This window comes from Ixodes scapularis, unplaced genomic scaffold (genome assembly GCF_016920785.2).
Source record: "Ixodes scapularis isolate PalLabHiFi unplaced genomic scaffold, ASM1692078v2 PGA_scaffold2__306_contigs__length_199485367, whole genome shotgun sequence".
NCBI classification, from domain to species: Eukaryota; Metazoa; Arthropoda; class Arachnida; order Ixodida; family Ixodidae; genus Ixodes; species Ixodes scapularis.
In genome coordinates, this window is record NW_024609857.1 from 128,689,372 (window position 1) to 128,703,391 (window position 14,020).

General features: G+C 49.3%; 1 protein-coding gene across 1 annotated transcript in view; it reads right to left on the reverse strand.

Moving 5' to 3' along the window:
• Window positions 1-10,428, reverse strand: part of LOC115317960 — a 38,085-nt gene extending 27,657 nt beyond the window's left edge. Inside the window, exon 1 of the mRNA XM_029977694.3 lies at window positions 9,575-10,428. Within this exon, the coding sequence (XP_029833554.3) occupies window positions 9,575-10,365 (791 nt within the window). The 5' untranslated portion in view covers window positions 10,366-10,428. The remainder of the gene's footprint in view (window positions 1-9,574) is intronic.
• Window positions 10,429-14,020: the final 3,592 nt, after the last annotated feature.

The window sequence follows — 14,020 nt, forward strand, 5'->3', positions numbered from 1 at the left end:
CCAAACAGTGGCGTACCAACTTGTTTTTGAGTGGGGGGGCAAACCAGACCCTCTCCCCCCCCCCCCCCCCCCCACCCAAATCGAAAATTCGGCGCAACTTTTGTCCAACTTTTCTAAAGATTTGGCAATGATTCGGCAAAATTACAACGTTACCAGACTTAACATTGATATTTTGTTTTTTCTCACGAAAAAAATTTTGCTTCTTCTTCTTAAAATAAATACAACTTGTAGTGCCTATTGAAAGAGTTATGACTAAATAAGGTAATATTCTAGAAGATAATTGTATCGATGTCGCTTTTGTGTGTTTACTTGTAATTTTGGTGTATGCTTCCAGAAAGTGGCGTGACAACGAGGTTGGGTAGTAGCCGGCACAGTCACGAATCCCACTACGAGAGCTTTGATTTTGAGGCTTCATCAGCGCACGCCTGCAAGTGTGTTTACATTGTTAAAATAAAGGCAATCACTGCGTTCTTACTTTCTCTGGTAGTCGCCGTTTCGTGCGCGAAAACGGATGCAACGGTTGCTGAGCCTTCACCAGAAGAGATAACAATATTGTAAATATGCATGTTTTTCGATTTGAGTCACTTGACGTCAGCTTTGCATGAAAGTGCGCGTTCCATATTCGCAACGTGCCGTTTTTAACCTTTAAAATTCCGGTTTCTGGTGTTCGGACACACACGGACGTTTAGGAAGATGGGGAGAGTTAGGAATGGTCGGATGTGCAACGTCGACCATGATAGTTCTGTGTTTAACGAATATTTTTCATCAGTGTTTACTAACGAGTGCTTGGACTCCGTCCCCACTCTCCCTGAAGAGCTTTACGAGCGCATGCATCCTATTAACGTTAACTCCGCCGGTATTATAACATTGATTGATAAACTAAAACTTACTTCGTCCGCTGGAACCGATAACATCAACTCTAAAATTTAAAAGAAACACCAGTGTTATTTCGAGTGAGTATTTAAAACTTATCTTTATTCAGTCCTTATCTCAAAGGTGCCTTCCATCTGACCAAAAGGTGGGAAGGGTAATTCCCAGTCTTTTACATTTACATTACATTTATATTCTAGTAATTCGTAGTTTACTTTAACTACTTTTCCGAGTGACTTCCACTCGAATTACAAATTACTTTCTAATTTTAGTGGTTGTTTTGCCTATCAACACAGAAAAGATGTCGGAAGGTCAGCTGATATTTGCAGAGGGGGAAGCATGCGGAGTAGAAAAGGGGGGATGGGAAGGAAGAAAGTGATTTAGATAGTCCAAAAAACCACAAAATTTTAACGAGCCCCCCCCACTGCAACAACACTGCTACGAGGCGCGGGGAGCGAACAGACACGACGCAAGAGAGGTCGAGTAACTGTGGGATTAGCTCCGAATAGTGGCGTTTCTTTGTATTCCGAAGCTCAAGGAGACTTGACGCATTTGAAGAAAGGGCTTGTCCCCGCTTCTCTCCAATGTAGGAATTCTTGCCCACTACAGGAGGTGCACACACTGCTCCTTTTACGGTGCAGGCGATAGAACCCCTAACAACGACGCTCACGCCGGATGGGTTGCTCGTGTATCACTCGAAGCGCGTTAATCCACCCCCGCGCCTTCGTTCACGCCGCTTCGCGGTGACGGTGTGCGGAATTACAAATCTATTAACCCACCTAGCCCCCCCACCCCCCGTACACGCCGCTTTGCGGCGTCCGGTCGGCAACCCAAGCCCCGCTGCCCCCCATGCACTTCCGTAAATAGAGTCGATACGATTTAGTTTAGCGATGTTTCGTCAACAACATTCGTTTTTTTAGTGTTAATGGTAAAAAAGAAATGTAAATATCGCCAAATGCCTCGACAAAACAAAATGTTCGAGAAAAAAAAATAAAAGGACGTAAGCCGGCCCACACCATAAATAGAACCCGGGTCTGACACGTATGAGGCAGACATCTCACCACTAAGTTACGCTACCTCTTCGGAAACTCGCATTGCATCCGCTGCCTATGTTGACGGCGGCAGCGCCTATCTCCAAGCAAGCAAGCAAAACTTTATTTTGTGTAAGGGCCTACGTCCTGGTCTGGACGGCCCGTCTGGCCCATGTCTCGCGGATGGATTCCGTTAGGTTACCGTGTAGCCTTGTTCGTGGGGCAAGGCTCCACAAACCAGCCAATCCGGCGTGCGTGAGCACCGTTGCTAGGGTTTGTATCGCCTGCGCGTTAAAAATATGCCCGCGCGGGTCGGGGGGCAGTGCCCTTGGTATTCCTTGGGCGCCGCCGGCCTGTGTCTGCTCTGCCCAGTGGCGGCCGTTTCAGGGGGGGGGGGGGGGGGGGGGCAAAACGCATGACTTGCCCCCCCACTCTGAGAACTGGGGGGGCAAGTGCCCCCCTTGCCCCCCCGGTTGGTACGCCCATGAAGCCAAATTATACCTTTCTGGAAAGACTATTATGGTTGAATGGCGTATTTTCGTGATCTTGGCGTTAATGGGGGCATACATTGCCGCGATTGGTATTAATAATAATATTGAAATTCAGATATTGTAATACGTAATTTTTTCAAGCGTTGCTTATGATCTAATTTCACAAGCGCGAACACATATGACAACCAAAAGTGTGCTAATTATCATCACTGGTGCCAATTGCAGCATTTTTAATTACCAAGTACTAAAATAAAAATTGTCCAAAGTCAATGAAAACATTTCAGCTAATGTGAGAAATCCATGTAAAATTACATTCATTGTGGTTAAAGTATATTTTTCTATCAAAGTCGCGACTTTTGACAATCGGTACAACGTAACTCGCCGCCAATATCCTTCCAGACCAAATGCCCCAAAAATATATTTTTTTAATTATTAATTTTTTTGTAACATTTAGTTGCTTTCATTTTTACGCTCCGTCGTGTTGCCGATCTCAGCCTTTCCAGTTCGAAGAAACGCCTACTTTCTTGCACGTCTGCTCACTGCAGCACGTTTCGTTGGCGTTGGAAGCCGGTGAAACAGTAGCGAGTTTTAGTATTGCGTATACGAGCGAACGCGAGTTCTGTGTGTTTTCGTTAGCTTTGCGTGTTTCACACTGCGCGTGCGCGGAGCCCAAAATTGCGGTCTTGGGTGGCGCATGGCGATGAGGCGCACGCACAACACGGGGCACGCAACTCTAACGCAAACGCACACCGCTTCCGTTTGCTTCTATGCGCAATACTAAAACTCTCCACTAAGGCACAATCCATTACCGGCTGCAGCACTACGTTGGGACAGTGAAGAGTGTTGTTTGCATTGGGAAATGGCATTTCGCGAGCCATGATCGCGAGCAGTTCCGCCGTGCCCGCTGAGCAGGAGAATCGGGGGACCCTTACTAGAGCGCTTCCCGTTTCCGCCGCGGGAGGGCGAGCATTCGAGCTGGAGACGCGAATACTCACAAAGCCTGGCGGTTCGACGACGGAGCCATAGAGTGCTCCGTCGCAGATTTGGAGCGCGAGGATCTGGTGGCACAGAGCATCAAGGAGGCATTTCTTGGGGAATCTGGACGTCAGCGCGCAGCTTTTGCAGCGGCGAGTAGCCGAAACACACTTGTTCGCTCGGTAGGAGTGCGTTTCGGCGTCTCGCCGCAGCTGGTCGCCAGTCACGTGGCTCTCCTCTCATCCGTTGTCAGCCGCTCCACCTTTTCCATTTCGGCAGTTGCTTCTCGTAGCGATCTGCCAGGCTTTGTCACTATATAGGAGGCTATGGTAGAACTGAAGCGTGAATTTATTGCGCACGTTACCAGCAGAGAAATATGTTTCCATCCATAAGTATATACCATAGAGTTCTTGGGTTGCACAACGAAAATAGGTAAACTTCTACTATTGAATGGTAAATAGCGGATTCCCTGAGAAAACATAACCAGTATTGTTAACTTGAGTTGTTCCTGGATTGTTATACGTTTAATTACTTCTTATATAGTGTCCGACAGTTAATAAATAAATAAAATTATCAAATCTTCATAATTTACCCTTTATTGAAGGAGGTATACGCTTTCAGTTCTAAGCTAATTCGATCGACATATTAAGTTGATATTTCCCTGCAGCCAGGTTACTCCAAACTTAAATAGTGCAAAAGTTGGAAGAAAACAGAAGAGGTAAAAGTGGAACGACGGCTGAATTAGAGCTCTCTTTGATATGCCTGCGTGTAGCTGTACGCGCTCGTAGCTATATAGCTGCTCTAAAATGTTATATCCGATCCCAGAATTGGGAATTTTTTTTTTTATTTCATTAAATGAACACTGCATTGGTAAGCGACCACCCTGTATAATAATCTAATTAAAGGTGAGGTTTTTTCCGGGCCCGTAAAAAGGCTGGTGAGCTTTTTTTGGACCCGCACAAAATGGGACAGTTTTTCTCCGGTGAGCTTTCTTTCGGGATTCAAGGGGTGCACCATGAAAATGTTTACCGCTCACAATGTCCGTGAACGCTGCAATCTGTCGCCGTGCACTGGACACCAGCATACCGTCATGGATTTCTTCCCACGATAGCATCGATAAAAGGTGCAGTTTCCACGGGACGATTGACGGAGACGCCGTGATTGATATTTTTTTAGAGCGCAGCACCTAGGCGATCGTTTCCGGGTTGAGCGGCGTCGGCGTCGGCGTCGGTGTAACCGCGCGCGTTGCATTATGGGACATTTCCCCGTTAAAGATAGCGGGAAAATATTCCCGCTAAATTTAGCAGGAAAATTTACATCACGTGACTTCGACACCAATTCAGTTTCCCCGCTAAATTTAGCAGGGAAAATGACGTCACGACTTCGTGTCACGTTACCCATAAACAAAGTCAGCGGCAGGAGGAGAGGAGGGAAGCAGGAGGAGAAGGGGGAAAAGGATGGAAGGGCACGGAGGAGGAGGAGGGGCGTACCCTCCCCTCCTTCTCCTCAAGAGGTGCCCTCTAGTTTCGCATTACACTAATTTGTAAGCGTCATTTATTTCTTTTTAGAACGCAGCTCTTAGGCGCCCGCTTTCGGCTTGAGCGGCGTCGGCCTCGGCGTCGCTGTCGCCGTCGGCGTAACCGCGCGGTGCATGATGCGGTGCATGATAAAAAAATTCCTCGCTCAATCTAGCGGGGAATTTTCCCCGCTAAATTTAGCGGAAACTTTCCCCACTAAATTTAGCGGAAAAAATTCTCCACTAAGTCTAGCGGAAAAATTTCCCCACTAAATCTAGCGGAACATTTTCCCTGCTAAATTTAGCGGAAAAATTTTCCCGCTAAATTTAGCGAAAAAATTTCCCCGCTAAATCTAGGGGAAAATTTTCCCCGCTAAATCTAGCGGAAAATTTTTCCCTAAATGGGAGCAAGCAGGAGAGGAGGAGGGGTATACCCTCCCCTCAGTACCCTTCCCTCCTCCTCCTCGAGAGCTGCGCTCTCATTCGGCGTTACAGGGAGTTGTAAAAGGTTTTCATTTTTTTTTGCGCACTCGTACCCCGCTGCGAAGCGCGCTTGACCCGGTAGCTGCGGCTTGGCTTAATTTGAAATAAATTATTGGAAACGTATATATATATATATATATATATATATATATATATATATATATATTAGCGTGATGGGCGTTGGAAACACGCCAATCAAGAGCACGCGTGATATCCACCCGGCAACGTTTTCGAAACGCACGGTGTTACCGAGCACCCAACTGAAATCGGTCCCAGGAGGTAGTTTTTAGCGTGTGCGCTATAATATTGCGTATTGCGTACGCTCGAGCCAGTCTATTGCCGCGTGCGTGGCGGAGTTCGCAACGCACGCGGCTTCCACTTGGAGGAACAAAATTCAAACCCCGCTTGGCCAAGTTTTTTTTCTTTTTTTTTTTAGTTTTGTACTGGTCTGGAAAGTTCTAGCTCATTCTCGGCTGTCTTAGTGTGTTCTGGTTCGGAACATTCCTGAACATTCCGCGTGTATAAAAAACAGCAGCAACGGGCTGCTGTGGACAGTCGCTCTTCCGTCACCGACGCAAGATGCGTTGTATACGTTCTTTCAGTCTGTAGGTAAAAGTTTGGCTTAATTAAGTGTTATCTTGAGTTCTACATTCGTTTACTAGCTTCGATGTGTGACAATATGACAAATAAAATAATTAATTAAGAAGTTAACTAATGTACTTTCGTTACTTAGCGTAGTAATCATGACGGTTATGTTCCCATCTAATGCCCACCTAGCCTTATAAATAATCGATGACGGACCCGGGTACCTCTTTCGCGTTTTTAGAAGTCTGTTCGAACTAAAATCAGATGACGACACACGGTCCACTCAAGCTGCAGGCTATTTATTTATTTATTAAAAATAATAACACTTGTTCCCCCCTCCCCCTTTCCTTTCCTACCACCACCAGGAAAAGTCTGCTCCGTTACACGAAACGAATGCTTATTCAAGCTCTTATCGAACTAGAGTTTTATATAGAAGTAGTTTGATGACATAGGGACTGAGGTGAAATTACGTTTTATATACCCAAGTATAAAATAAGAGGCGACAAGGCGATCGGTACAATAGATAACATTATTGCTGATTCGCTGACCCGGCTCCCTTTTCCGGATGTGCCTTGCCGGATGATCAACAGGCCCGCCTTTCGTAGAAAGCTCAGGGTTTTCCGAACTTGCAGTTGCGCCGCCTGGTGAGCTACTCTCCGCATCCGACGGTTTTGCGGTAAACATTTCTCCGCTGAGCTTTTCTCCGCCTCCTGGAATATGCATCAAGGTGGTAAGTTGGGCTAGTTCATGATCGTTGTATACGATGAAAAACGGCGCTAAAGGGGAGAGGACAACGAAATGAACGCAAGACAAACAAATTAGTCGATAGTTGTTTATATAGCACAAGTTTAGTTATCCAAAGTATGGCGACATTGTTACCCATTGTTGATGAGAAATTTAGCCAGTGCAGTACGACTGTAGCCTGGGGTCTTTAACATGCTGGCTGACACACGACCGCACTCCGGTACGATGCTGATTCAATTCGGAACGGACATGTGTGGGGATTGAACCTGCAGTGCGAGCTTTTGCTATACGTGCTCCGAGCTATGGGGCTCGGCCACCGTTTTCCCTAGAGTTCCTGTATAGGCTCCCTACGGGAGCCAGAGTTGCGCGTCTGTTTTCCACGTGCCTCGGCGCCACTATTCGCCGAGTTCCGATCACGCGAGGAGCAAAGTTAAAGGGCCCATGAAACGATTGTAACATCGAGAGAACGTGCACCTTATTACCCTCTTTTTGTTGACTTTAGCACAAAGACCATAAAACACGACCACTTCTCTCGAAATGTCGTGAATGCGTTGCGTAACCGCAAAAAGAAAGAGGAACTATTTCTTGACTTGACTTCACGTACGGCGGCCATAGGAACTAACTTCGTGACGTCACGGCGAGATCGCTTTTGAACAGGTATATTCTCAGTTTAAGGGAAACGTTTAGAAATTATTTCGTTCCAACATAAACAAATGAATCGAAAGTTTTATATTCTTGTTCAATACACGAAGTTTTCGCAGCGCCATCTATACGGAGTAAGTCAAAGCATCCCCTCCCCGCTGCTCCGCTGCCTAGCAACGTTGGCTGGCTGGCAGCTGCTACCGGACGAGCGGTGTGATCAACGCGATAGAAAATCCACGTTTCGGTAGCTGCGTGGTTCGATTTCTTTCTCGTGCGCCTCGTGCACCTGCCTACAACTATACTCCGTTTCACCTTACGTTGTATTGCAGCGAAGGCTGGAAGCGCGAGCTCAAAGCATTGGCATCCCCAGGTGGTCGAAATTAATGCTCAGTCCTTCGCTGGGGCGTGCCAGATGCCCGTCGTAGGTTTGGCACGTAAAACCACCACATTTTTGATAGCATTGGCAGCTGCCCTTGGTGCACGAGAGCTTGTGCCGCCGAGGTGTGCCACAGAGCAAGGAGCTCGCGCTTGTAGCCTTTCCTGCAGTGCAGCACAAGCTGAAACAGAGTATGCGCCTCGCAAGTGGGCTCATTTTCGTCTTTTGCGCATGAGAGAGGAAGTAGCGGTGACGTCAGAACGCCGAGCCCTGATTGGCTGATCGCGACCCCCTATCTCAGCGTCGTCTGCTCCTTTGCAACGCCGTCTTCTCGCAACATTGTCTGCGTCTGTCATACCTTTCCTGCTACTTTCGGAAGTGCAGGTCTTTACGAGCGAGCTCGACTTCGCCTTTCAGAGAGGGCAGACGAAATAACTCGAGTGGTACGTTGTTTTTGTCTAACAACTAGCAGACGCGCATCAAGGAGGGAAGTCAAAGGACTCACTGGCGAGGTGTCCCGAGGCGCCGAGGTTTGTTTGCTAAGAACCGAGAGGTGAGCGTGTCAGATTCCGCAAGTTCCCTCCCAAATACTTTTTCCCTCCTTTCGTGTGCGGCGAGACCCCTCACTCTTTAACGGCGTCGGCGGGTTGGCGCAGTTAACGTCGTGTGCTTTACGTGTGCTAGTCAAAGCGATGGTTGCTTTACCTTTCCTGCGTCTGTCGGAGATTCACCGCTTTTTCACCGGCGAGGCTCACCGTTGCCTCGGGAAACAAGGAGGTAACAAGAGGAAGAAATTGACCTCTTAATCTAAAATTGAGGTCAGCGATCAAAGTATAATACGGGAAGGGTTCACAAGAGCCGCGCGGGCATATTCCATTCAGCACGCCAGCCGATCGTGGGCAGACGGCCGCCGAGTCGCAGAGAACCTGCTAGGCCTAACTGCCGTGCTCGCTTGGTCGCGTTCGGTGGAATCGTGGCCGTTGGAGCTTTTCCCGGGTGTTTGTGGATCCAGCGTTCTTGTTCGTCATGGTCTGTTTCAAGTACTTTTTACTTTTTTCTTGATGCTTGAAGTCGGGACGCGTGAGAAGCGCACGTAGAAAAATAAACGTCAGTGGGTCGTCGCGACCGCGACGCTGTCGGCCATGCTGATTTGATCGTGAGAAGTGCGTAAGACAGCTTCGGGGCTGTCCTAGGATTTCGTCGTAACCTAAGCAAAACTTACGAAAATTTCGTTTCGTGAATACGAATTTGTTCTTAAGTTTCGTCTTACGCACGTTTTTGGCGTAAGATGGTTTTGTGAATCTGGCCTCTGCACTTCCGAAAGTCGCAGGAAAGGTAAGACAGACGCAGACGACGTTGCAAGCAGACGACGTTGCAAAGGAGCAGACGACGCTCAGATAGTGGGTCGCGATCAGCCAATCAGGGCTTGGCGTTCTGACGTCACCGTTACCCCCTGCGCAAGAAGCAGACGAACTTGCCCTCCGCATAGGAAGTATTCACTGGCGGCCATAGCTGTGTGCGCAACTGCTGAGCGCGTGCTGATGGCTAGCTTCCAGGGTTCTTCTGCAACGTGCATTCCACACCGTCAAAATGGCTGGTCTTAGCAGCCTATTAATGGGGAGAGAGGGAAGAGTCTGTTCTCGCTGTAGCAACGTCCACAGTGCTAAGGAGAGGACAAGACCGGAAGCCGCGTACCCCGCGGCGCGTCATGCGCACGTGACCTGGGAAACATTGTAGTAGTTGAGGGGCATCTCCGAAGGAGGAGGAAACTTTATTATTCTTCCGGGATCAGGTATTGGGGGTGGTGGAGGCCCAGAGGGCCGCCGCGATCGCCAGGGCCCGGGAGGTGGTCAGGACTTGGGCTGACTCCTCCGGGTCGCGCAACATCTGCTCCCAGAGGTGAGGGGAGGGAAGAGGGGGGTATGGGTCTGCGGGGCATTCGCAAAGGGAATGGTAATGAGTGTCGAATGCCCCGCAGGCAGGACAGGCGGGGGTGGTAAAGAGGTGTGGGTGAGTGTGTATTAGTTCTGTTCGGTGGGGGAAAGTGTGTGTTTGTAAGAGGCGCAGCATGTGTGCTGCCTCTTGGGAGAGGTGGGGGTGCGGAGGTGGGTATTGGCGGCGGAGGAGGCGGTAGTGTAGGGTAATATCCCTGTACTGCAGGAGGGAGGTAGGCTTGCCTACAGGGGCATCGCGCGTAGGCGCAGTTGAAACGGCGGCTCGGTCGATAAGTTCGCGAGCACGATCGTGCACCATCTCATTAGCGCCTACGCCTGTGTGGGCTGGTGTCCACAGCAGGGTCACGGTGTCGGATGGAGGGTTGTTGGTGAGAATTTGGAAGGCCATGGGGGAGATATTGCCGCGAATAAAATTGCGGATGGCCTGCTGAGAATCAGATAGGACGAATTGGGGGGTGGGGCTCTGGGCGAGCGCAAGGGCAATGGCCGCTTCCTCCGCCGTGGTTGTGTTTGTAGTGAGGATTGTGGCCGCCGTGACGTTTGGTGGTGGATGCTGGCCGAGAACAGCTACACAGTGTGCAGGTTTGTGAGGGTAGGGTGTGGCATCAGTGTATAGTGTGCATGGTGATGTTGAATATAGTTTGGCGTGGATGTTGACTCGTGCTAGTCGCCGGGCTTTATGGAAAGTTGGGTGCATGTGGCGAGGGATTGGGTGGACTCGAATGCGGTTACGTATGTGCGGTGGAATGGGGAGTGGGGGGATTGGGATGGTGGGGGGGAGTATGTATATAGTGTTAAGAATGTAGTGCCCTGTGGGTGAGGATGCAAGGCGGGTGAGTTGGGACATGTGGTGGGCGTCTAGGTGTTCGCGTATTGTGTTGTGTATGCCGAGGTCGAGCAGGCGGTGCGTTGGGGCGTGAGGGGGGAGTAGGAAAACATGTCTGTATGTCTTCCTGAGGAGCGCATCAAGGGAGTCGAGTTGGGTGGGTGTAAGGTTAAGGTAGGGTAGCTGGTATATAATACGGTTGAGTAGAAAACTATGGACGAGTCGGAGGCGGTCCTGTTCCTTGATGCCGTACTGTTTAGTGGCGATCCTTCTAATGAGGTGTGAGGTTTGGGTAACATATTTCTTTACGTATTGGAGGGTGGGTGCGGGTGATCTGTTGTGTGTGAGGGTGAGGCCTAAAAGTCGAACTTGTTGTGTGTGTGGTATTGGGTCAGAGTGTATAAAAAGTTGGATGGGGGGGGGGGGGGGTTTGGCGGGGTTTGTGACGAGGCGGCGTAAAGGTGAGGAGAGCGGATTTGTGTGGAGAGCATCGAGCTCCAAAGGTTTGATGTGATGAAGGACTTGGTTGAGGCCGTGTTGAAGTGTTGCTTCAATGTGTTGGTCGGAGCCAGAGTGGACCCAAAGGGCAATGTCATCTGCGTACAGTGTGCTGCGTAGTGTGGGGATAGTGAGGAGAGTACGGGCAAGTGGGATTAGGGTGAGGTTAAAGAGCATGGGCGAGAGGACCGCTCCTTGTGGCGTTCCGCGGTCTGGCATGTGGAAAGAATCAGACTGGACATGGCCCAAACGGATGGTAGCGGTACGTTTTGCGAGAAAGTTATAAATATAGTGGTAGAATTAAGTGTAGGCCTAGGTTTGGGGATGAGATTGCCTGAAGGATGCTATGGTGTGAGATATTGTCAAATGCTTTTTGGAGGTCTAGTGAGAGTATAGAGGTGTGATCTCGTTGCGGGAAGTGTTGGTGGAAATCATGATGATACTGTATCAGGGCGTCTTGCGTGGATAAGTTGGGTCGAAAGCCGACCATATTAGGTGGGTAGGTTTTTGTGTATTCAAGGTGCGCATTGTCGCGATTCTGCAGGACGTGTTCGAGAAGTTTGCCGAGACAGGAGGTGAGTGAGATGGGGCGAAGGTTGTGTATGGAGGGTGTTTTTCCAGGTTTGGGGATAAGGGTGATGTCAGAGTGTTTCCAGGTGGAGTGAAGGGTGTGGTTAAGCCAATGTTGATTGAAGAGCTGTACAAGGTGTTCTAGGACCTCCTCATTGAGGTGACGTAAGAGGGTGTTTGTGATGTTGTCATGTCCTGGTGTGGTGTTGCGTTTGAGGGCTTGCACCGCCGCTTGTAGTTCTGCAAAGGTGATGAGGGCGTCGAGCTCTGGGTTGGGGTTGCCAGTGTATTGTGGAGGACCAACAGGGTGTGATGATGGAGGTGGGATGTATATGGAGCGGAGCATCTCCGAATGCCATCTTATTTGGCCGGAAGTCCGAATATCGTTTCATGGGTCCGCGGTGCAACGAGAGACGAAGCTCCTTAGGGTCTAGCCTTGTCCTTCCGACGTCCGTGCTCACATCGATCTCGCTAGTGCTCGTGCTTGTGAGCTCACGTGCTCGTGTAGGGCAAAAAAAATTATGAAAAAAAAGAAAAAAGTTTTGAGCAGTCGACAGGATTCAAACCTGTGCGGGGACACCCCAATGGATTTCTAGTCCATCGCCACGGCCACTCGATCCCCCCTGTTGGTGCGGCCTGCCGATGTCTTTCCGAAAACGAAAGAGCGCGCGTGAGAGGAGAACTTTTCCCATTTTCCGTGGGGGCGCTGCACATCGGTGAGCGGTCTTGTGAGCTGAAAGTACTCTGTTTCACTTTATGTTGTACCGCAGGAAAGGCTATAAGCGCGAGCTCCTTGCTCTGGGGCAAATCTCGGCGGCACAAGCTCTCGTGCAGTAAGGGCAGCTGTCAACGCTATGAGCTCGCGCTTCCAGCCTTCGCTGCGGTACAACATGAGATGAAACGGGGTATAGAGAAGGCGCCCAACGCGCTCTTGCTCCGCTACCCAGATAAAATATCTGCTGTCATTGGCTTCGCCGATACCGAGGCGCTGCCGCGGTTGCAGAAGGCAGCAAAACTCGCTTTCCCCCACCTATGCACCGCTGTACTCGGCGAAAATATCGTAGTGTCACTCTGCGCTCGCGTGTGTGGTTTGTGTTGGCATTTTGGAAGCTGCCGGAAATGTAAATGCGCGTTCTAGTTCTGAGTGCCAGTGGCTGAGTGGCGATGAATTGTGCCAACTCCACTCGTGAAACAGGAAATCCTGCAGTTGATGAAGTACAATGAAGTCTCTACCGAACTTGAGTTCGCACCGCTGACTTACATGACTGGCTACTTGGCCTTCGTTTGCGAGCAAAAGGTGACCATTTTTATTTGTAGAAATTGTCGTAATTTCAAAGTAATTAGTTGAAACATTCAACCTAGCAAAGCAATTAGAATTTCTCAGTGAAAGCAAGGAAGGCTAATGTGTAGAACCCGCTAAACTTTGCAGGTGACGTGTCCTGAATGCAAGCGCAACGGGAAATGCATCACATGACGGAGCATATCAGTCCATGTTTAGCCTTGACCAGGGAGGATTCAGCTATCCACAACCTGAAGGTGTCTGGCTGTGCAAGCTCGTCTGCACCTTTGTCGAGAGGGCTCTACAGTCGGCAGAGATTCGTGGTTGTGGAAGGACTTGCAAGGTCCTCTCGAGCGCTGTGCTTCCACACCTTATGGACTGCCCGCTGATGTGGTGTGTTAACTGCCGAGACCCCTACCACAGCGAAGAGCTCTGCGAGCTCTTTCTCAGAAAACTCCTCAGACCTTTTTTGGCAAACTGGGCTGGTGACCTAAACAGCCCACTAGAGAATATATTGAGGCTTTCGCGGAAGCCTCTTTCCCGAAAGGTACTCCGCTTGTGAACTATATGACTCCCTTGGTCTGTTTTTTGTGAACAATGAAGTTTATATTGCTGAAGTTATGCACGCGGAATCCGATATTATATTGTCCTTCACAGATGAATAAATGAGACAGCTCGTGCGTGCTCGAGCGTCGGTTGAAACCAGAAATCATACGGCCTAGCTATATCCAACTATAACTCCTATATTACTGTGGTAATGGAAACGGGGCAACAGTTACGGGAACAAGAAAACGACAATTCGCTCATACTGCCAGCAGAGTGCAGCTTTAACGCGCAGCCTGCAGCTGAGTGAGCTTTTCACAGAAAGAATCATGTGCTTTTATTATAAACAGATTTGTCACATCATTCATGCAATCTGGCACTCGTTTCAATTGAGACTTGCGGCTTCATGAAAAAAAAAAATTTAAATAGCCACACCGGGCCGGGCCGGGCGTACTGCTCCTCTCTCACTATATTTCGTCTTACCATAGCGTGGACTAACCGCGAACGCTGTGCTAACGCGAGCGGCTAGCCTTTACTGCCTTGACTGGAGCACTCGCTGCACGAGCGCTCATGCAGCCGCCGAGGCTTCCTTCGAAGCAACTATCTCGCGCTTTTAGCACGCGCTGCTAACAAGTA